Source organism: Saccopteryx leptura, chromosome 3 (assembly GCF_036850995.1).
Source record: "Saccopteryx leptura isolate mSacLep1 chromosome 3, mSacLep1_pri_phased_curated, whole genome shotgun sequence".
Lineage (NCBI taxonomy): Eukaryota > Metazoa > Chordata > Mammalia > Chiroptera > Emballonuridae > Saccopteryx > Saccopteryx leptura.
Genome location: NC_089505.1, coordinates 119,189,695 through 119,213,614, shown reverse-complemented (window position 1 = coordinate 119,213,614; position 23,920 = coordinate 119,189,695). Strand labels below are relative to the sequence as shown.

General features: G+C 42.3%; 2 protein-coding genes across 3 annotated transcripts in view; one reads left to right on the top strand and one right to left on the bottom strand.

Annotated features, from left to right (window-relative positions):
- Positions 1 to 17,728, top strand: part of ZSWIM5 (zinc finger SWIM-type containing 5) — a 173,754-nt gene extending 156,026 nt beyond the window's left edge. Inside the window, exons 12-14 of the mRNA XM_066376121.1 lie at positions 13,410 to 13,573; positions 14,061 to 14,142; positions 14,879 to 17,728. Of these exons, the coding sequence (XP_066232218.1) occupies positions 13,410 to 13,573; positions 14,061 to 14,142; positions 14,879 to 15,741 (1,109 nt within the window). The 3' untranslated portion in view covers positions 15,742 to 17,728. The remainder of the gene's footprint in view (positions 1 to 13,409; positions 13,574 to 14,060; positions 14,143 to 14,878) is intronic.
- Positions 17,729 to 18,541: 813 nt separating this feature from the next.
- UROD (uroporphyrinogen decarboxylase) lies at positions 18,542 to 21,829 on the bottom strand. Of its 2 annotated transcripts, XM_066376174.1 has the most exons (10): positions 21,733 to 21,829; positions 21,000 to 21,112; positions 20,819 to 20,898; positions 20,680 to 20,742; positions 20,288 to 20,485; positions 20,005 to 20,166; positions 19,500 to 19,637; positions 19,242 to 19,342; positions 19,095 to 19,161; positions 18,542 to 18,782 (listed from the first exon to the last, which is right to left on the bottom strand). In XM_066376174.1, exons 1-10 carry the CDS (start codon positions 21,750 to 21,752, stop codon positions 18,621 to 18,623), a joined length of 1,104 nt encoding a protein of 367 aa, XP_066232271.1. In that variant the 5' UTR covers positions 21,753 to 21,829; the 3' UTR covers positions 18,542 to 18,620. The 2 variants fall into 2 exon arrangements, with proteins under 2 accessions (XP_066232271.1, XP_066232272.1); XM_066376175.1 differs by lacking the exon at positions 20,680 to 20,742.
- Positions 21,830 to 23,920: the final 2,091 nt, after the last annotated feature.

Here is a 23,920-nt window from a genome sequence, read left to right as displayed (position 1 = left end):
GCAGATATTGAACCAGCCTTGCATTACTGGAATATATCACACTTGATCCTGGTATATGATTCTTTTAACGTATTGTTGAATTTTGTTTGCTAATATTTTGCTGAGTATTGTTGCATCTATGTATATCAGTTACCTTCTTGTGGCATCCTTGTCTGGTTTTGATAGCAGGGCCTCATAAAATGAGTTTTGAAGAATTCCCTCTTCTTCTGTTTTTTGGTAGTTTGGGAATATTAGTATTAATGTTCTTTGAAAGTTTGATGGGATGCACCAGTGAAGTCATCTTGTGCTAAACTTTTGTTTATTGGGAGGTTTGTGATTACTGATTCAATCTCTACTAGTAATTGGTCTGTTCAGTTTTTGTTTTTAATAACCAAAACTGGAAACAGTTTTCAAAATATCCATCAATAGGTGAATGGATAAACAAACTGTGATATAACCATATAGTGGAATATTACATAATAATGGAAAGGGATGAACTAGTGATACACAGGACAATACGAATGAATTTCAAAATAATCATGCTAAGTGAAAGAAGCCAAACCAAAGGAAAAACAATACATACTGCATTGTTTCATTTATATAAAATTTTAGAAAATGCACACTATAGTGACAGAAGAAAGATCAGTGGTTTCCTGGGAGTGGAAGCTGCAGCAACTTAGGATGGAAGAGAGAAGAAATTACCAAGGGTCACAGTAGCAGAGAAAATAGAGTTAGTGCAGAAGCTCAATCAGGTATATGTATGAGGTTTCTTACTAAAGAATAAGGTAGAAGAATTAACACCACATATAACTTAAAATAACAGAAAGACAAAGTATTGGAGTTTAACAGAGACAAAAATGACCAGAACTAATGAAGAATAGAAGATTTTTTTTTTTTTTTTTTTTTTTTTTTTTTTTTTTTTTTCATTTCTGAAGCTGGAAACGGGGAGAGACAGTCAGACAGACTCCCGCATGCGCCCGACCGGGATCCACCCGGCACGCCCACCAGGGGCGATGCTCTGCCCACCAGGGGGCGATGCTCTGCCCATCCTGGGCGTCGCCATATTGCGACCAGAGCCACTCTAGAGCCTGAGGCAGAGGCCAAGGAGCCATCCCCAGCGCCCGGGCCATCTTTGCTCCAATGGAGCCTTGGCTGCGGGAGGGGAAGAGAGAGACAGAGAGGAAAGCGCGGCGGAGGGGTGGAGAAGCAAATGGGCGCTTCTCCTGTGTGCCCTGGCCGGGAATCGAACCCGGGTCCTCCGCACGCTAGGCCGACGCTCTACCGCTGAGCCAACCCCGGCCAGGGCAAGAATAGAAGATTTTTGAGAGAGCAAAAAAATGAAGATGTTAACATGTCCATGATTGAATGGATACAATAATGAAGCAGTGTGAATATGCCACTGCCTGGTTTGCTGGCCATGAAACAAGCTAGAATATGTCATGAATGTCTGAACATTTAAGGTGAGTGTAGACCAGGGGTAGTCAACCTTTTTATACCTACCGTCCACTTTTGTATCTCTGTTAATGGTAAAATTTTCTAACCGCCCACCAGTTCCACAGTAATGGTGATTTATAAAGTAGGGAAGTAACTTTACTTTATAAAATTTATAAAGCAGAGTTATAGCAAGTTAAAGCATATAATAATAATTACTTACCAAGTACTTTATGTCGGATTTTCGCTGTTTGGCAGAATAAATCTTTATAAAAAAACTTACTATAGTTAAATCTATCTTTTTATTTATACTTTGGTTGCTCCGCGACTGCCCACCATGAAAGCTGGAATACCCACTAGTGGGCAGTAGGGACCAGGTTGACTACCACTGGTGTAGACTGTCAGAAAATTGGACACCAAAATTAAAATAGCATCATGGTATAAAATTTCTGAACATATATCGTGAAGAAGCTTCTGTCATGAAGTAGACAAAATTTATATTGAAAAATCTGTAAAGAAAATTTTAATGAAAACCTTTGTGCCAAACATGTACCTAGAGTGCTGCTGAAACAGCTCTGTTCTGGCCTGTGTTCTTTTAGTTAAAAAATTAATAATAATTGATGAGCAAACGAGATTTTAAGGATTCTAAGCACAGGTTGAAAGTTCTGGGATGTACCAGTGCATCAGACAGTAAAGTTAGAAAAAGCCAACATCCAAGATGTTCCAAAGTTGTTCACAATTTATTTGTTGGTATACAAAGAACCATGGGTAAACAAAGAGATATTTTCCAACTGGCTCAATAATCTTTGCCAATGACATGAGCTCATTGCACACAAGCTAGAATGGAAAGAAACAGTCTAATTATATTATTCTTGGACCACTATTCCACACACACTTCTTCTAAACTTCTTGTAACCAAGAAATTTTACTCTCAATGAAGAGACAATATAAATTCTTATTTTTTATTTTAGCCTGACTGGTGGTGGTGCAATGGATAGAGCATCAACCTAGAATGTTGAGGTCCCAGGTTTGAAACCCCAAGATCACTGGCTTGAGCATGGGATCATAGGCATGATCCCACGGTTCTTCCTAGTAGGGGGAAATACATAGAATCTGTGTATGCTATGCTATCATTTGTGGGGGTTTTTATTTTTATATATTTATTTATTTATTGACAGAGACAGGGTCAGAGAGAGGGACAAATAGGAACAGGCAGACAAGAAGGAAGAGAGTTGAGAAGCATCAATTTTTCATTGCAGCATCTTAGTTGTTCATTGATTGCTTTCTCATATGTGCCTTGATGGGGGAAGGGGGCTACAGCAGAGCAAGTCACCCCTTGCTCAAGCCAGCAAACTTGAGCTTCAAACCAGTGACCTTTGGGGTCAAGCCAGTGAGCATGGAGTCATGTCTATGATCCCATGCTCAAACCAGCAACACTGAACTCAAGCTGGATTAGCCCACGCTCAAGTTGGCAACCTTGGGGTTTCGATCCTGGGTCCTCCGTGTCCCAGTCCTATGCTGTATCCACTGTGCCACCACCTGGTCAGGCTGTGGGGTTTTTTAAAGGAGAGGAAATAGATAATGTATTTCCTTATTATGTATAGAATATCTTAGAGGGTAATACAAAAACTGATAATATTGGTTCCATATGGGAATAGAAATGGGTGAATGAGGGACAAGAGTGAAGGGAATAAAGAATTTTTCATTATTTGTCTTTTGTAGCTCCTCAATATTGAATCATATAAATATTTCTGAAATTTTAAATTATAGCACTGGCCAGTTGGCTCAGTGTATAGAGTGTTGGAACAGTGTGCCAACATCCCAGGTTCAATCCCCAGTCAGGGCACACATGAGAAGCAACCATCTGCTTCTCTTCCCCTCCCTTTCCTTCTTTCTCTCTTCCCCTCTTGCAGCCAGAGACTTCATTGGTTTGAGCATTGGCCCCTGGTGCCGAGAATAGCTCTGTTGATTCAAGCATTGGCCCAGACTGGGGTTGCCAGGTGGATTCTGGTCAGGGCACATACAGGAGTCTGTTTCTCTGTCTCCCCTCCTCTCACTTAAAAATAAAAAATTTTTTAAAAATTGTTTTAATTATAAATGTCAGTAGAAACTTCTCAAATTGAAATAGAGAAAAGAAGAATGGGGGTAGGGGACCATACCAGAATATCTAAGAACCCTGGGATAATTAGAAATTATGTGCCTGACCTGTGGTGACACAGTGAATACAGCGTTGACCTGGAACTCTGAGGTCACCAGTTTGAAACCCCATGCTTGCCTGGTCAAGGTACATACTACTACCAGTTGATGTTTCCCGCCTCTTCCCCCTTTCTCTCTCTCTCTCTCTCTCTCTCTCTCTCTCTCTCTCTCCTCTCTCTAAAAATCAATAAATAAATTCTTGGAAAAAAATAAAAGGTGTATAACATGTGCATAATAGGAACACCAGAAGGAGAAGAAAGAAATGAACAGAAGAAATATTTGAAGTAATAATAATAGCTGAGAATTTTCCAAAATTAGTGAAAGATACCAAAACATAGATCCAGGAAGTTCAAAGAACACCAAACAGTACGAATACCAAAATAAATTTCTCTAGACATACCACATTCAAACTGCAGAACACCAAGACAAAAAAAAAATCTTTAAAGAAGCCAGAGAACAAAATCACCTTACCTACAGAGAAACAAGGATAGAATTATGTCAATTTTACTACACAAACCAAGCAAGCAAGAGAAAGTGGAGTGAAATATTTAAAGTGTTGAAAGAAAAGATCACCAACCTAGAATTCAGTATTTAAATAAATTATTCTTCAAAAGTAAAGGAGAAATAAAGGCGTTCTCATAGGAAAATGAGGGAATTAAAAGTGGAACTGCCTTATGACCCAGGAATTCCCCTTTGGGAATATATCCAAAGACACCCGAAACACTAATTCAAAAGAACATATACACCCCCATGTTCACTGCAGCATTTATTTACAATAGCCAAGATATGGAAACAGCCCAAGTGCCCATCAGTACATGAGTGGACAAAAATGGTGTACATTTCACAATGAAATACTACTCAGCCATAAAAAAGAAGGAAATCTTAACTTTTGTGACAGCATGGATGGACCTGGAGATTGTGCTAAAGGAAATAAGCCAGAGAAAGCCAAGTACCATATTATTTCACTTATATGTGGAATCTAATGAACAAAATAAACTAACAAGCAAAATAGAAACAGACTCATTAATATGGAGAACAGACTGAGAGATGTCAGAGGGGATGGGGGTAGTGGGTCGGGTGAAAAAGGTAAAGGGATTAAGCAGAGAAAAAATGTATAGACACAGACAATAGTGTAGGATTGCCAGAGGAAAATGGGTGGGGGAGGGGGAGGAGAGTAGAGGGGGATAGGTGGTGATGGACTGAGACTTGCCTGGGGTGGTAGACACACAATGCAATATGCAGATGATATATTGTAGAATTGTGCACCTAAAACCGGTATAATTTTATTAAACGGTATCACCCTAATAAATTGAGTTTTAAAATTTTTTAATGAGGGAATTTATTGCCAGTGGACCCACCATGCAAAAAGTCCTTTAGAGACCAGGAAAATCATACAGCTAGGAAACTCAGATCTACATAAAGGAAGAGTGTTAGAGAAGGAATAAGTGAAGGTAAAATAAAACCCTTGGGTTTCTTAAATTTCTAATTGAACTAATAGATAATTTTTTGTTTAAAATAATAGCAATGTATTGGGTAATTGTAGCTTAAATATAAGTAAAATGAATGATAGTAGTAATGTTACAGATGGTAGGGAAGAATTGAGAAGGCTGTCATAAGGTACCTTATGAAGTGGTATATTTGGAAATGGACTTAGATTACTTATAAAATAAGTAATTCTGCAATTCTAAGGTAAACACCAATTATTTAATTTTTATTTTTAAAGAAGGATAATTTTAGAATAATGTAGTTCATTTTAATATTAATTTTTAAAAGACATGTAATTGATATGAGAAGAGAAAATTCAATCATATAAAATGCTCAGTTTAAGCCAGAGAAGGCAGAAAGTGGGGAAAGTTTTTGAAAAGAAAGAAACAAAAGAGCAAGTGCGATGAATATAAAATACTTAAAAATGTGGTAGATACTAAAACAACTATATCAATAATCACTTTAAATGTGATTGGTCTAAATATACCAGTTAAAGCAGAGACTGACAGTAGATTAAAAAAAGAAAAGCTCTATATGTTGTCCACAAGGAACCCACTTTAAAGACACCAATTAGCCTGACCTGTGGTGGCACAGTGGATAAAGCATTGATTTGGAACACTGAAGTCACCAATTTGAAACCCTGACCTTGCCCAGTCAAGGTACATACAGAAAGCAACGACTATGAGTTGATGCTTCCTGCTGCTCCCCCTTCTTTCTCTCTTACCCTCTCTAAAAATCAATAAATAAAATATAGGCCCTGGCCGGTTATCTCAGTGGTAGAGCATCAGCTTGGCGTGCAGGAGTCCTGGGTCCAATTCCCGGCCAGGGCACACAGGAGAGGCACCCATCTGCTTCTCCACCCCTCCCCCTCTCCTTCCTCTCTGTCTCTCTCTTCCCTTCCCGCAGCTAAGGCTCCATTGGAACAAAGTTTGCCCAGGCGTTGCGATGGCTCTGTGGCCTCTGCCTCAGGCGCTAGAGTGGCTCTAGTCGTGACAGAGTGGCCCCCGGATGGGCAGAGCATCGCCCCCTGGTGGGCGTGCCGGGTGGATCCCGGTCCAGCGCATGCGGGAGTCTGTCTGACTGCCTCCCCATTTCTGGCTTCGGAAAAATACCAAAAAAATAAATAAATAAATAAAATATTAAAAAAATATATAAAGACACAGATTAAAAGTAAAGGACAATACATACAAAGGCAGAAGAAAGATAATTAATGAAAATCAAAGAAAAGAATTAGAAAAAGTACAACAATACAAAGGTAAATAATGAAAATCAAAGATAAAAAGAGTAAAAGGAGGGGAATGAGTACCTAAATATAAGAGCTAAAGCCAAAAACATCATTAAAGAAAACATAGGAGTAAATCTTCATGACCTTGGATTTATCACTGGATTCTTAAATATAACACCAAAACCACAAGCAACAAAAGAAAAAAGATAAATTAGATCTCATCAAAATTAAAAGCTTTTACCTGGAGATGTTTTCTTTAAACCTATGTACCCTGATTGATCAATGTCACCCCATTAAAATTAATTTAAAAAAATTAAAAGCTTTTGTTCATCAAAGGACATTATCAAGAAAGTGAAAAGACAACCTATAGGATGGAAGAAAATATTTTTAAATCCTATATTTCATAATGACATATATAATAGTATAAGGAATATATAAAGAACTACGACTCAACAGAAAGATAAACAATCCAATTTTTAAATGAGCAAAAGCCTTGAAGGGAGACATTTCTCCAGTGAATATATATAAATGACTAATAAACACATGAAAAGATGTTCATCATTAGCCATTAGGGACATGCAAGCCAAAACCACAATGAGATACCCCTCCTCACTCACTAGGGTAGCTGTTATTATAAAATAATAATAATAAGTGTTGGCAAGGATGTGGAGAAATTGGAAACTTGTACATTGCTGGTGGAAATTTAAAGTGGTGCAGCTGCTGTGGGAAATAGTTTTATGGTTCTTGAAGTTTTAAATGGAATTATCATGTGACCCAGCAGTTCTGCTCATATATATATATATATATATATATATATATATATATATATATATAAGAATTCCAAAAAGGAACTCAAACAGATATTTATACACCAATGTTCTTTGCAGCATTATTCACAATAGACAAAAGTTGGAAACAAACCAAATGTCCATCGACATTTGAATGGGTAATAAATGTGTTATATACATACAATAGAATAGTACTAAGTCATAAAAAGAAATGCTGTTCTGATATATGCTACATGTGGCAACCTTAAAGACATTATGCTAAATAAAATAATCTAGACACATAAGGATAAATACTCTATGATTCACTTATATGAAATATCTAGAATAGGCGAATTTATTAAAAGATTAGAGGTAACCTGGGACTGAAGGGAGAGGCAATAGAGAATTATTGTTTAATGGTTCCAGAATTTCTGTTTGGAGTGATGGAAAAGTTTTGGAAATAATAGTGGTGATATTTGCACAACATGGTGAACGTGACTAGCACCACTTAATTGTACACATAAAAATGGTTAAAATAGCCTGACCGGGTGGTGGCGCAGTGGATAGAGCGTCGGACTGGGATGCGGAGGACCCAGGTTTGAGACCCCAGGCTCTCCAGCTTGAGTGCAGGCTCATCTGGTTTGAGCAAAGCTCACCAGCTTGGACCCAGGGTCGCTTGCTTGAGCAAGGGGCTACTCGATCTGCCTAAGGCCCACAGTCAAGGCAAATAGAAGAAAGCAATCAGTGAACAACTAAGGTGTCGCAACGAAAAACTGATGATTGATGTTTCTCATCTCTCTTCGTTCCTGTCTGTCTGTTCCTATCTATCCCTCTCTCTGACTCTCTCTCTGTCTCTGTAAAAAAAATAAAAATGGTTAAAATACTTTTATTTTATATATGTTTTACCACAAATAATTAAATACATAAATAAATGAACAAGCAGCTGGACCAGCAGTGGTGCAGTGGATAGAGCGTCAGACTGGGACACAGAGGACTCAGGTTTGAAACCCCGAGGTCACCAGCTTGAGCGTGGGCTCATCTGGCTTGAGTACAGGCTCACCAGCTTGAGTGCAGTGTCACTGGCTTAAACAAGGGATCATAGACTAACCCCGTGGCTTGCTTGCTTGAGCCCAAAGGTAGCTGACTTGAAGCCTAAGGTTGCTGGCTTGAGCTCAAGGTCTTTGGCTTGAGCAAGGGGTTACTCAGTCTGCTATAGCCCCCTGGTCAAGGCACCTATGAGAAAGCAATCAATGAACAACTAAGATGCTGCAACGAAGAACTGATGCTTCTCATCTCTCTCCCTTCCTGTCTATCTGTCCTTATCTCTCTCTCTCTCTCTCTCTCTCTCTCTCTCTCTGTCTCTGTCACAAAAATAAAACAGCAAGCAAATAGATTCTAAGTACAAACACTGAACAGCATGGGTTTTCATTTTTACTTCATTACCTTTTAACACTCTATGACTAGCTTATGTGATTGCCCTTTCAAAATGTTTTCTACAGAGCCCTGGCTAGATACTTCAGTTGGTAGAGCATCATCCCAATACACAAAGGTTGTAGATTTGATCCCCAGTCAAGGAATCAATGTATCTGTCTCTGTCTCTCTCTCTCTCCCTTCCACTAAAAAAAAAAAAAAAATTACATGACTGGTGGTGTCACAGTGGATAGACCATCAACCTGGGACACTGAAGTCCCAGGTTCAAAATCCCAAGGTCGGCAGCTTGATTGCGGACTCATCCGCTTGAGTGCAGGGTCACCACTTGAGTGTGGGATCATCGACATGACCCCATGGTCACTGGTTTGAGCCCAAAGGTCACTGGCTTGAGGCCAAGGTCGCTGACTTGAGCAAGGGGTCATGGGCTCAGCTGGAGCCCCCTGGTCTAGGCACATATGAGAAAGCAATCAATGAACAACTAAGGTGCCTCAGCTATGAGTTGATGCTTCTCATCTTTCTCTTTCTTGTCTGTCAGTCTCTCTCTTTTATTCCCACATATGCATGGGCTAATAAAAATAAAATAAAGGTAAAGAAAAGTGAGAGATGTGTTAACTAACCTTATTATGGTAATCATTTGCAATACATATATTAAATTACATGTACTCCTTAAACTGACACAATGTTAAGTTTGTTAAATATCAGTAAGTTGGGGGGGGGGGATAAATTATCTAAGCTTCCACCTTCGAAAACTAGAAAAAGAAGAGCAATATAAGCCTAAAGCTAGCAGGAAAAATAAAAAAAATTAGAGCAGAAATTAGTGAAATTTAAAATAGGAGAATAATAGAGAAAACTAATGTAAGCAAAAGCTGCTTCTTCAAAAAAAATCATTAAATTTGATAAACCTCTATCCAGCTAACCAAGAAAAGAAAGAAGAAATAAATGACTAATACCATAAATGAAAGAGGGGTCATTGATCCCCATCAGCATTAAAAGGATAGTAAATGAAAACTATGAACAACCGTATGCTCACAAATTTTATATTTTAGATCATTAAATTGACCAATTCCTTGAAAAACACAAGCTACTAAAACACACTTAGAAATAAATAATCTGATTTGGACTATCTATATTAAAGCAATTGATTCAATTATCTTTCAAACAGAAAGCACTTGGCCCAGATGAGTTCACTGGTGAGTTCTATCAAGTATTTAAGGAAAAAATGATACCAATTCTCTACAGTCTCTTCCAGAAAATAGAAGCAGAGAGAATACCACTGAAGTAATTCAGTGAGGCCAGAAAACCAAGTAATGATAATAAAAGAAAAGGCAACTACAGATCAGTATCACCCATGAAGATAAATACAAAAATCTTCAACAAAATACTAGCTAATTGGAATCAACAAAGTATAAAAAGAATTATACACCATGACCAAGTGGGATTTATTTCAGGTATGCAAGGCTGGTTCAGCACTTGAAAATTAGTGTAATCCATCACATCCACAGGCTAAAGAAGAAAATCATAATTATATTTGGTATATATGGTGGATGCAGGAAAATAATTTGATCCAAATCTATACCTATTTATGATTTTAAAAACAAAAACAAACTCTCAGCAAGCTAGGAGTAGAGCAGAATGACTCAGCTTTATAAAGAACATCTGCAAAGCATCTATAGCTCCCTAGCCTGGTAGCTCAGTTTTTGGAGCGTCATCAATGCCTGAGCCCTACTGCTAACCTACTGTTAACTCAATGTGCCAGGTTTAATCCCTGGTTGTGTCACATGCAAGAGGCAACCAATAAGTGCACAACTAAGTGGATATTCCTTTATATCTCTCTGTATGTGTCTCTGTCCCTCTCTCTTTCCCTCCCTTTCTCTCTCTCTAAAATCAATAAACATTTTTTAAAATGTAAAAAAAAATAAAAGAACCTATAGCTACCACCATACTTAATAGAGAGAAACTAGATGCTTTCCCCTGACAATCATGTATGAGACAAGAACATTCCTTCTTACCACTCCCATTCAGCACCATACTGGAATTTATAGTTAATGCAATAGACGATAAAGGAAATAAAAGGTATACAGATTAGGAAGGCAGAAATAAAACGGTCTTTGTTTGCAAATGACATGTCTATGTAGAAAATCTCAAAATAATCAATAGTAAACTGGAACTAAAAAGTGATTATACCAAGGACATAAGTTTAAGATACAAAATCCATTGCTTTTCTATATACCAGCAATGGACAATTGAACTTTTAAATTAAAAACAAGGCCTGGCTGGTTGGCTCAGCGGTAGAGCATTGGCCCAGCGTGTGGAAGTCCTGGGTTTGATTCCCAGTCAGGGCTTACAGGAGAAGCACCCATCTGCTTCTCCACCCTTTTCCCTCTCCTTTCTCTCTATATCTCTCTTCCCTTCCTGCAGCCAAGGCTCCATTGGAGCAAAGTTGACCCAGGCGCTGAGGATGACTCTATGGCCTCCACCTCAGGCACTAGAATGGCTCCAACTACAATGGAGCAACACCCCAGATGGGCTGGGCAGAGCATCACCCCCTGGTGGGCATGCTGGGTGGATCCCAGTCGGGCACATGCAGGACTCTGTCTCACTGCCTCCCGGCTTCTAACTTCGGAAAAATACAAAAATAAATAAATAAAAATCAAAGATTTAAATAAATAGATGCTTCATATCTATATAGAGGAAGACTCATTATTTTTATGTAGATTCTTCCCAATTTGATCTGTAGGTTCAATACAATCTCAACCAAAATTCTAGCAAGTCAAACTCCTAAAGTTTATATGGAAAAGGAAGAGATCTTTAATAGCAAACACAATATTAAAGAAGAACAAATTTGGAGAACTAATACTCCCCAACTTTAAGACATATGTAAAGCTATAGTAATCAAGACTGGTAGTGGCAAAAGAACAGACAAATGGGTAAATGGAACAGAATAGATAGCTCAGAAATATAGTTAACTGATCTTTGACAAAGGAACAAAAAATAGTCTTTTCAACAAGTGGAACTAGAAAAACTGGACATCCACATACAAAAAAAATATGTATAGACACTGACTTTACACCTTCTATAAAAATCAACTCAATGGATCATAGACATAAAGTAAATGCAAAACTATAAAGCTTACAGAAGATAACAGAAAATCTAGGTGACCTTGAGTTTGGCAATGACTTTTTTTTTTTAATTTTTTTTTTCTTTTGTATTTTTCTGAAGCTGGAAACGGGGAGAGACAGTCAGACAGACTCCCGCATGCGCCCGACCGGGATCCACCCGGCACGCCCACCAGGGGGCGATGCTCTGCCCCTCCGAGGCGTCGCTCTGTTGTGACCAGAGCCACTCTTGCGCCTGGGGCAGAGGCAAAGGAGCCATCCCCAGCGCCCGGGCCATCCTTGCTCCAATGGAGCCTCGCTGCGGCAGGGGAAGAGAGAGACAGAGAGGAAGGAGAGGGGGAGGGGTGGAGAGGCAGATGGGCGCCTCTCCTGTGTGCCCTGGCCAGGAATCAAACCCGGGACTTCTGCACGCCAGGCCGACGCTCTACCACTGAGCCAACCGGCCAGGGCAAGACATGGAACACCTTAAATGCATATTGCTTAGTGAAGGAAGCCAGTCTGAAAATGTTATATACTATATAATTCCAAGTACATGGTATTGTATTTGGCAAAACTATTGAGATGGTGAAAAGATCAGTAGTCACAGGAAGAATGAGGAGAGGGATGAATAGGTAGCTATAGCAAAGGACATTTTTAGAGCAATGAATCTATTCTGTATGTTAAGTAATGAAGGATCCATGATACTGTATGCCTTTGTCAAAAAACTGACCAGTATAACCACAATGGACCCTATTGTAAACTATGGACTTTAATAGGGGAAAGTGGAATTGGGGAGCCGGTATATATGGGAACTCTCTGTACTATCTGTTCAATTTTCTGTAAGCCTAAAACTGCTTTTAAAACAGTCTATTAATTTTAAAAAATGGTTTTTAGAGATGACAGAGGACAAAAGGTAATCTCTTCTTCCATGGTCCTGACACCCAAAGATAACTACTACTAAGACATTTGTATATAAATATTCTATTCACTTTCTATTAATAAGTATACATATATATACACTATACACACTACTACTTATCTTTTTTAAATAAAAGTAGAACCATAGAATATTAGCCATACACAAATTGTTTATAATTTCCACAACAACCTTAAAAGGTTATTGTTTCCATTTTATAAATGAAGTAACAGCTGGTAAATGGCTAAACTAGGTTCAATCTCCAATGTATTTTATTCCAAAGCCTATATAGTCTTGCCATTATACCTCTTTGTAAAACGTAAGACCTACTTTTGTCCTATCATTAACATTTACCCCTTTATAAGATATACCAATCTTTCATATACCATACTGCCTTCATCAGTGACCTTTGCTTCTAATGGCATACGTGCCCTTCCTGTGGTGTATTCTTTAATTCTGTGCCCTAGTTCTTTGTCTAGAATCCTTGCCTAATGAATAGAAAGTGATAGCCCAGCTTCTTTTTGCTCCAGGGAGGCAAACAATAAGACTGGCATACTTTTTTGGCAGGAGTATGGCTTCCTGTCTCCTGTATAAGTAGCTTTCCTAATTCAGGTATTCATGAAAATTATTTCTGAGATCTAAAGAGTCCGAGGGAAAAGAGGGTGAAGATAAGAGACTAATGAAAGGGTGAAGAGAAGTGAAATTCATGTGGGTGCTTGGGGAAGGGAGCAGCCTCCAGTTGGTTCAGTGGAGACAGAGCTTGATCATCTAGAAGGGTTGGTAGCATTCAGAAGCAGCCAGTTCAACCAGTACCTGTTGTGATCAACAGACCATTCAGGTTATCTTTAAAGAAGACCCTGTCCCTGCCCTTCTCTTACATATAGGGGACACTTTGAGGCTCCGAACAATCCTGGAAGCAATACAGAAACACATCCATTCTTCCTCCCTCATCTTCAAACTGGCCCAAGATGCATTCAAGATTGCTACTCCCACGGACAGTAGTACTGACAGCACCCTGCTCAATGTGGCTCTGGAACTGGGGTTACAGGTATGGAGGAGTGGGCCATCTCAGCTTTAGGCTTCTGGCCTAGTGGCCATTGATAGAACATAAGATCCCAGGGGGACTAGGGATAGGTCAAGTCTGGTTCTTTCTGTGTCCCCAGAACACAACTTCTAGCTTAGGCACAAGGTAAGAACTCTATATACCTGCTCCATTTTGAAGTTAAGTCCAGAAGCAATGTAGCTTTAGGCTCCATGGGGTCCCCATCTTCTCCCTACCCCACTCCCATTCCTCCAAGTCAAGCAAGGTGTGGTAAATTACTTTGTCAGAGGTCATCAGTGAAGTCTTCTTACCTGATTGTAGGGGTGTAGGGTTGAAATTAAACAATCCTGTCTGTACTTATCAGGCAAGAGACGACTGTTTAAAGCACCAATAAATACTTGTTGCATAAAGGAATGGCAAGGGGAAGTGGAGAGAGAGAGTTCATAACAGTTATGCTTAACTCAGTAGGAATGAATGCCTCTTTTTTGCCCAGGTGATGAGGATGACCTTATCAACCCTGAACTGGAGGCGCCGGGAGATGGTGCGGTGGTTGGTGACATGTGCTACAGAAGTAGGTGAGTCTCCCACCTCCCTCTACCCCCAGAGTAAAGGAGTTCCTGAGCCCTACTCTTGGGACAGGACAACAAATCATTCGAGTCTCATTTTCCTATTACTGATGGCCTAAGAAAGGATGGGGCTACTGGTAGGAGATGGCCTGTGTTCATCCAGACCAGCCTGGCCCAAGTTCTGCCATCTCTGCTTGGACTATACCCTGATGTCACCAGCACATTGTCCCTCTGATCAGAGACAGCTGAGATGAGTTGTCAACCACCAGTACTCAAGTGCACCCTTGCAAGGTAGTTGAACTGGTGGTTTGGTCCCAGTCCTTATCTGTACTTCTAAGACACCCCAAACAACTTGGAGGCTCAGGACACCATCTATAGGCCAAAGCCCCAGTGCAGGACTCTACCCTGAGAGGCCCCACTTCAGCTAGAACCCCCAGGCAGATCTGCAACCCCTGCTTTGCAGTAAGCAAACCACAGGCTCCATGGCTCCATCCTTGTGAGGGCCTAAGAGCACCTGTTGAGATCTTCAGTCCTCTGACCTGGGGAAGGAAGGGATGGGAAGAGACCCAAATAGAGTCTAGATATCTGGGATGCTCCCCTTGCCCTGGTTTGCCTCAGATCATCTCACGGCTGCTGAGGAGAAGGGAGAACTCATCTCTGAGGGTCAAGTTCCCAAAATGGTAATCTGGGCAGGCCTGGATTGGGACCCAGATGCCCACAGCTGAGCTCAGGCTCTCCCTGACAGGTGTGCGGGCCCTGGTGAGCATCTTGCAGAGCTGGTACACATTCTTCACCCCCACCGAGGCTACTAGCATTGTGGCTGCCACCGCTGTATCCCACACCACCATCCTCCGCCTCAGTCTTGACTATCCACAGCGGGAGGAGCTGGCTAGCTGTGCTCGCACACTGGCCCTGCAGTGTGCTATGAAGGATCCACAGAGCTGTGCCCTGTCAGCCCTCACACTCTGTGAGAAAGACCACATCGCCTTTGAGGCAGCCTACCAGATCGCCATTGATGCTGCCGCTGGTGGCATGAGCCATTCACAGCTGTTTACCATTGCCCGCTACATGGAGCTCCGTGGCTACCCGCTACGTGCCTTCAAGCTGGCCTCACTGGCCATGAGCCATCTCAACCTGGCCTACAACCAGGACACCCATCCGGCCATCAATGATGTGCTCTGGGCATGTGCCCTCAGCCACTCTCTGGGCAAGAATGAGCTGGCAGCCCTCATCCCCCTGGTGGTGAAGAGCGTGCACTGTGCCACAGTGCTTTCAGACATCCTGCGGCGCTGCACAGTGACAGCACCTGGCCTGGCTGGCATCCCAGGTCGCCGCAGCTCCGGAAAGCTCATGTCCACTGACAAAGCTCCACTGCGCCAGCTGCTGGATGCCACCATCAATGCCTATATCAACACTACACATTCACGCCTGACACACATCAGCCCTCGCCACTATGGAGAGTTTATTGAATTTCTAAGCAAGGCTCGGGAGACTTTCCTACTGCCGCAGGATGGCCACCTGCAGTTTGCCCAATTCATCGACAACCTCAAACAAATCTACAAGGGCAAGAAGAAGCTGATGCTACTGGTGCGGGAGCGCTTTGGCTGAGAAATCAGACAGCTCACTTCTGAAGCAGCCTGGGCTCCCAGGCACCATCAGGTCAGGCCAAGGACATGGAAACATTTGTCCACCCTGAGACAATTCTATTATGCACCTGTGGCTGAACCAGAAGACCACAGGGCTAAGCATGGGGAGAGTCCAACCCTAGCCAATATGCCTGTCTTGTCAAGGTTCATACTATAGCCCAGTGCTCCTGTAGGAGCTGGGCCCAGCAGATTGATCAGAAACCCTACAACATGCCACCTCACGCCCCAAAATCCTGCGTGTCTTGGGCATTGGCCCCTCTCCCTTGGCAAACACAGAACACTGTTCCATCTCAGGGATTGTTTAACTAGAAAAACAGAAGCATTTATGGTACTGTAAATATTAGAGTATATGTGTGTTGCCAATTATGTTGTCAAGTTGTAACTATTTATAATTCTGGTTCTAATTTGATGGGTACTTGAAATAGCTGTGGATGGGAAGATAGGCTCGTTTTCTGAGGAGACTCACAACCATTTCTCAGGTTTCCCTTGCAGAGTATATGCTGTTGGCAGTGGAAGAGTGGAAATGGCAAGGAGAAAAAAATGGCCAGTTGGAATAAATCCCATGTCTAGTCTATGCAGAAACCCCAGCCTACAGACAGGACAGCTGTAGCCCCATGTTAGGTGAGGGGCAGAGCCAGGACTGGACTTAGACTTTTGCTGCATGAAGCCATGAGGATGCTGAAACTGTTGCTCCTGCCTCACACAGCCTCTCGGAGCTTCTGATAAGTGCAGGGAGAAGGTGAAGGTCTGGGAGGCCACTACGCTCATAATATCCACCTGCTATGGTCACCTTTGTGTTAGAATGTGTCTGGTTTCATCTTTAATTATGAGTGTGTATGTATATATATCTGTATGGCTAACTACATGTGTCTGGATGCATAGATCCATCTGTGCGTGCCTATAAATGCACTCATGTTATCTGTGTCTGTGTGAATACATGTCTGATTGCTGGACTATGGGTTTCTGTGTGAGGGTATACACATTTGTGAACATGTAAGAATACTTATCGGTGTGTGTGTTCGTTTGTTGATGCATGTTTAATGAGTATCTGGGCACACAAGTGCATGTGTATAAAATTGTGTCTGTGTGTATGCCTGCTCTCCATGGATCTGTCCTTACATGTGTAACTGTATATTTCAACATGTATGTCTGAATTTGTATGAGCTGCATGAATGCGTCTCTTCTCTTTTTGCCAGATCTCCCCAATTTCTTAGTCTCTCTCACCAGCTAAACATGTTGCCCATCTTTGTGTGCCCCCTTTATTCTCACCAAACAAGCTTCTAAGCATTAGTCTCTACCTAAGAGTGGCTCCTTCACCTCCAGTTCTTCTCAACCTGTACCTGATTTCTTCCCCTGCCTCTACCTCAACGTTCCTCTGCCTGCTTTTGTCACAGTCCCATTGGTTACTGATTTAGAGGCTGGGGCTGGGATGCATTTGGCCTTTTCCTTTCTGATGTTTCTAGCCCTAGTGAGCAACCCATCTTAGACCTGCAGACCTCCAGTGTATGATGTTCCTGTTACCTTCCTGCCCCTATGCTCAGCCTGGAATTGTTATTGGAGGTAGCAAGAGCATTCAGAAGAGTCATTTGAATGCCAGTGTCCTAGTGCTTACTATTTTGTTTTAGTTCCCAAGTAGGGGATGGAGTATGATAAGGAAAGGGTGGTATAGCTAGAGTGTGAACTAAGGACCTGTCTGCTTTATTTTCCTTTTTTGACAGACTGTTTCTGTCATCATTTTTTCCCCTCCACACTAACAAGTAAGTTGTATTTGCTGTTTGTGGCTAATGAAGTCTCACTGTTCAGCCTGGGCACCTACAACCTCTCAGCCCAATAGGTTGGTTTAAAAAAAAAAAAGCCACTCCTATTTCTGTATCATGATTGCCATTTTTTTAGCAAGTATGTGAATTCACAGTACTTTTCTAAAAATAAATCATGGATCAGAGAAAAGACCATTTTTGTAAAATCAGAAATTGTGTTCTCTCAATAAATGGGGCCCTTCTCTTTCTTCTGCACTGCCCTGTCTGGGACAGGGAGTTGGTTGGGCCTATAGCTCAGTGGGTTTCTAGTGGTACAAGGAGATGTAAAATGACAAATGAATAATTTGTGTTCCTCTTCAGAGCTCACAGGCAGCCCAGAGCCTTGTGTCAGGAAGTGGGTACCATCGTAATGGGCAGAAACACCAAGAACCTGAGAAAATTAGAGATTATGCTCAGAAAAGAATGCAGAACAACCCTGAGCTCCATAGGTCCTTTTGGCTTCAGAGAACTTCTCACCTCCATGAGGCAAGTCTAAGGCTCTAATCCGATACAACCTAGCTCTAAGTCTTTATGTTCTCCCATCTTTTGGTATCAAAGCTGAAATCTTCTCAACTTCTCCCTGCTTACCTAGACTTCATCTTCCTTGACAGGCCTCTCTGAAATATTCTCGCCATCCTTGTGCCCCTCTCTGATCTGTACTCCCCTCCTGTCACACAAAGCCCTGTTAATTTGGCCTCATAAGCTGTAGGGAACCCATTTCTCTGCAAACGTCACAGCAGCAGTTATTAGGAAGCTCTACCCCAGCCCGCGTAGCTCTGGGGCTTAGAGAGCTGAGGACAAGGTGGTAGGGTGAGGGCCTTGACATCAAATCCTACAGTACATATTCCAGTAGCTGAGGTCCCATGACTTTGGGAGAGGATGCAGAAAGAGGCCCCAGGGAAGGAGCAGAGGCTAAGAAGGAACTGAGGATAAGGGTACCGATCTGTCACAAACAAAACTACATGCTTGACTCCAATTCTGGAACTTTTATTCTCCTGGAAACAATCTTCTGAGTTGGTGATTCTTAAGGGAAAAAAATGTATGCTTAGTTCTGTCGAAGCACACGTGAGTATTTGTGCACAGCATCCACAAAGGCCCCTACATGTTCTGGGTCCATGTCAGGGTAAAGTCCATGACCCAAGTTGGCAATGTAGCGCTGTGGCCCAAAGTCATCCAGCATCTGCTGCACCAGCCGCCTGATCTCCTCCTGGGAACCAACAGGGCACTGGCTACAGGGAGGGCCAGCAAGCTTCTGTCCTCCCTGTACATAATAGTGACACACATATATCTATCTAGGCATGATTCTACTCAGTGTTATTCATTCAGTCATTGCCTAGGATGGGCCATGCACTAAGGAGACACAAATAAACAACAACAATAAAAAGAAATTTCTACCTTCCTAGAGTTCATATGATGTATATAGGGTAGAAGGGAGAGAAAGACCTAAAAACACAGTAATACAAGCAATGGGCATGTACAGAGACAAACTTACAGACATATTTAGGGACCCTGGTTTTACCTCAGGTGCATACAGGGCACAGGGGTCCAGGTTACCCTGCAAGGTCACATTCTTCCCCACACGTTCCCTAGAAGCAGAGTTGGTACTACGTTCTTGTGACTGCACATATGGCAACTGCACCCCTCCACCTCACCCTCCATTACTTACCGAGCTTTCTCTGGGGCTACTTTCCAGTCAAGTCCAACCACCTCATAACCAGCCTGAGCCAACTCCTCCAGAGCAAAATGCCCATCCTTAGCAAAGACAATCTGGGAGAAAGAAAGGGCAGTTTCTGAAGCTACAGAGGGCCTTGCTATGCCCATTAGCCTATCTCAGCTGTACTTCTGTTGCCCTCCAGTGGTCACTTCATTCCATGCAGGACTTACCCTGAAAGTTCCAGTCCACATCTTCACACCCCATTCTTACCATGGGCACTGGTGCCAGGCCTGCCTCCTGCAGCCTGGCCTTGACTCGCTTGGCCACCTCACGGATGTAGGGCAGTGCAAACTTATTGAAGAGCTCTGGGCCAAGATGCCCGGCATGAGACTCAAAGAGCTGCAATGCCTACAGTTAGGGGGCAGTGAAGAAAAATACATAACACACAGGAAATATCTCACAGCCCACACACAGTATGTGCCTCAGTTTTCCCAGTGTGACTTCAATCCCTGATACTGCCTAAACCTATAAACCCAATCCCAGTAAAAAGTTTTGTCTTTTCCTCCAGATCCCAGGGCTAGCTTTGGTCTTTGAACACATGAAGCATTAAGCCCCCTTGCCAATGTCAGGGTGGACTCAGCTGTTCCAGCCATACCATTGTAAGCCAAGCTTCTTTCATGCCTGGTGTTAAGATACCTACCCTCTCAGGCGTCAGAAAGTATATTTCTGATCTTTCTAGACTAAACCCCAGTCCTGAATCTCACTGAGGACTCACCTGGGCACCAGCAGCTACTTGTCCCACCAGATATGGTACCAGAGCATCAGTGAGGATACGAAGCAGCTGGTGACTGGCCTTCGGTCTCTGGTAAAGCCAGTACTTGGCCTTAGCCATAGTGCTTGAGCTGCCACCCTCAATCATGTATGTCATCAGAGTCCACTGCAAAAGGATACAAAGAGAATGTCACAGGTGTAAAAGTCTGGCTCTTCCTTCCCTTGTCTACACCAAACCTGCCAGAGTGATTTTCCCATGCCCAAATACCTGCCCTGTTATAAATTACCGGGGCACCGGCAAAGCCAATCAGTGGCACACGTCCCGCCAGCCGTTGTCGAGTGAGGGTGATGGCCTGGAATACGTAGGCCAGCTTAGAGGCCACTGCTGCTGGATCCCGGAGACGCTCTAAATCCTGCTCGTCTCTTAATGGCTCTGGGAAGCTGGGACCTTTTCCAGGTACCATGGTCACCTCCATGCCCAAGGCCTGGAGGGGGAGAAAACATGTATGTTCCCAACCTGTAACCCCATGCCAGGAAAGAGGAAAAGGAAAATAAAGCTCAGCCGAACTCCATCTTTTTCAGCCTAAGTTTTTTCCTCTGTCCAGTGAAGATAAGTGTCCAGTTTGAACTTTGTCCACTCCCCTTTTCATCCATTCTAGAATCAGGTTGGAGCTGGTACCTGAGGTACAACAAGGATGTCGGAGAAGATGATAGCAGCATCCAAAGGGAAGCGACGCAGTGGCTATAGGGAATAGAAGACAGGTTGCTAGGTGGTGAGCAGAGGGCATAAATCCTTCCCCCTTTTGTAGACTGCTCACCTGCAGAGTCAGTTCACAGCAGGCCTCTGGGGATCGACAGGTGCTGAAAAAGTCCTGGGCAGCCCGAGTTTCCCTAAACTCTAGACAGAATAGGGAAGGCAGGGTTCAGCCTTGAGAAACCTCTAGAGCCCTCCTTTTGCCCTTCAGAGTTTTACCTAGACTCCCAGGCCCTGACCCTGACCTGGTAAGTAGCGGCCTGCCTGCCGCATGCACCAAACCGGAGTGTAGTCTGTGTCTTCTCCCCAGGCTGCTCGCAGGAATGTGTCATTCTTTAGCTCTGGAAAGTCCTGGGGTCTGGAGATGGGGGTTGGGGGTAGGTGTCAATAAGCTAGACTGAAGGTTGGGGAAGACTCGGGTTCTTAAGGCGGATTCCGTCCAGCACCGTTATCTGCCTTCTCCAGACTAGCTCCCAAACCATGGCTCCCGGCCCATTCTGTCTCCTCTCTGCCTATCAGGTGGTGCACAAGACTAGAAGGGCCCACGCTGGGGCCTCTACCCTACACATAGTCCCAGCTTCCCCAAGATCAAAGCCACTGGAAGGGCTTGAGGAGGGAGGGAGAAAAGCCCAGAAAGGATAGTTTGAGTCTGGACCAGAAAAATCACAAGTACAGGGAAGTATAAGTGGGCTGGTTCCGGGTCTGCGGGCTGGTCAAGGAGGGATCAGAGTTGACAGTCCTGTAACAGGCGTCCTAGTTGAGGATTAGAAAGTCCTTGAGGCACCCCCTAAATGAAGGTCTATCTGAGGAGCGCAGTCCAGCTAGGCGGACCCTGAGATGGTCTCAGAAATTCATGGCGGGAGGATTTTCGGGATTCCGGACTCTGGGGTCTGGGGAAGGGCTTATAGGGACACGTCCCTCAGCTTAAAGACGGTCAGGAGCTCTCTGACCACAACGCGCCTGATGCAGAAAACTCACCCGAATCCGTCCGCCTCCATGACAAAAACTCTAACTGCAAGCTAGTTCTACTTTAACCTGAATTTAAGCCTGCCCCTCCCCAAGCTCCGCCCCTTCCTGAGCTGAGCCAAGGCGGTGGCCATGTTGGAAGTCACATGATCAGCCTGTAGGTTTGGCTGCCCCGCAGCCAAGGCTGCCGTTGGTAGGATTCTCTTTCTACTTCACTTTACCGTAAAGACCAGTGTAGAGACGCAGCAACAAACGAGCCCCAAAAAGAAAGTCCCTGTAAACTACATCCTAACCGAGGCTTGAGGAACTTGCCCTCTGATGGCCTGGCTTAACCTAAATCCCACTGTCCATGATTCTAACAATCTTATGCCTGGTCCAGCCAGGCAAACAGTGGATTACGGAACCGACATGTACAGAAAATTTAAAGTATTAAATATTTATATTACCTACCAAGAGCCTTTAATACATGTGAAAGTTAGAGAATGAACAAGATAATCCCTTCCTTTAAGCAACTACAGACTGATGGGGGAAAAAGAGATATCAGCAATCACAATAATAAATGTTTTAAGAGGGAATGTTTTAAGAGGAAAAAACTAGAAAAAGTTAGCAAGGGCTCCTCTCCTGATTGGGGGAAGCAGTGGGGGTGTTCCAAACAAAGGGAACAGCAAGTGTAAAAAGACAAAAAAGGCAAAAGAGCAAATGGCTATTATGAAAACCAGGAGCTCAATCTGGTAGAATTAAAGAGGTTGGAGATGTCTAGAGTTCAGGTTACGGCAGGCCCTCTTTTTTTTTTTTTTTTTTTTTTTTTTTTAATAAATTTTTATTTTAATGGGGTGACATCAATAATGCGGCAGGCCCTCTTGACGTGCATTTGTTCACTATATTCTGTAGTAGTGCGATAGAACACAAATAGCTTGGAGAGAAGGAAAGAGAAGCACCATATTCCCAATTTTCTAGGTAGAAAAAAATGGAAAACTGTCAAAATTACATAGGATCATTTATCACTTATTTATTGATAACTTCAGTTGTTTGAGAACTGTATCAAAGTTTCCACCCATGTCCATCACAGCTGACTAGATAAACAAAATGTTGCATATACATACAATAGAACATTATTCAGCCATAAAGAGTTTAAATTCTGATGCATGCTACAACGTTGTTAAAACATCATACTGAGTGAAATAAGACAGAGATAAAGACAAAATTGTACCTATGGTTCTACCTATGTGAAATATCTAGAATAGGCAAATTCATAGAGGCAGAAAGTAAATTATAATTTAGCAATGGCTGGGAGAGGAGGCAATAAGGAGTTAATTGCTTAAAGGGAACAGTTTCTGTTTGGGGTAATGAAAAAGTTTTGAAAATAGATTATTGTGCACTTAAAAATTATTAAAATGGCAACTTTTGTTATGTACATTTTTACCACTATTTTAATTAATGTACCATATCATAAACCATTGTACAGTTTAAATGAATGGATTGAATGGTATGTGAATCATATTTCAATAAAGCTTTTTTAAATGAGGAAGAGGAAACAGTTTCCTTTTCCTCCATGGTTATACTTCACCAACAGCCCCTGTCCATCTTTTTTGCCTCCTCCCTACCCATCTAGGCTTATCCTTTCATTTGGTTCAGAATTACTGGGAGAAACTAGATGATGATCACCAGTATCCTGGGATTTGGAGTAACAACCAGGATCAAGCCTGAGAGTCTCAAGACTCTTGTCAATAGCAGGGCTGGAGAGGAGGAGGTTATTCTCCCAAACATTTTAGTCAGACTGTCCCTATGATAGGGAACCAGAGAGGATGTTCAGAAGCTGCCTGCCCATCTGGGCTTCTAATATGCCTTTTCTTGGTTTTGAGGCCCAGTGCCAATATTACCTTGGCCTTCAAATAAGACCTTGCTTTGTGTCTTTCATCCTCCTTAGCCTTTACTCACTCTATCATAGTGTACATTTCATACTTTTCAGCAGTGAAGTTTTCTGAACACAGTATTCAGAGCTATGTACATAAACCTAAAGCACAAGTGATATGTATAGGTTTCATGAACTGATTGTCATAACAAGTGCATTTTATAATTCAAATGATGTTGTAGATTTACAATCTCTATGTTGTACCAATTTATTTATAAATGTTGTGATTGTTTTAAAAGGTCTTTGTTCGTTTTTTTCTATTTAGATAAATGATTTTCTGTTCACCTT

What these genes read in the sequence shown, in the direction of transcription:
- UROD (XM_066376174.1), bottom strand. Translation starts at nt 21,752, where the DNA reads ATGGAGGCGGACGGATTCGG. An exon ending in TTGGCTTTGCCGGTGCCCCG is followed by an intron (nt 20,167 to 20,287) that starts GTAATTTATAAC and finishes ATCCTTTTGCAG; the next exon opens with TGGACTCTGATGACATACAT. An exon ending in AAGTAGCTGCTGGTGCCCAG is followed by an intron (nt 19,638 to 20,004) that starts GTGAGTCCTCAG and finishes CCCTAACTGTAG; the next exon opens with GCATTGCAGCTCTTTGAGTC.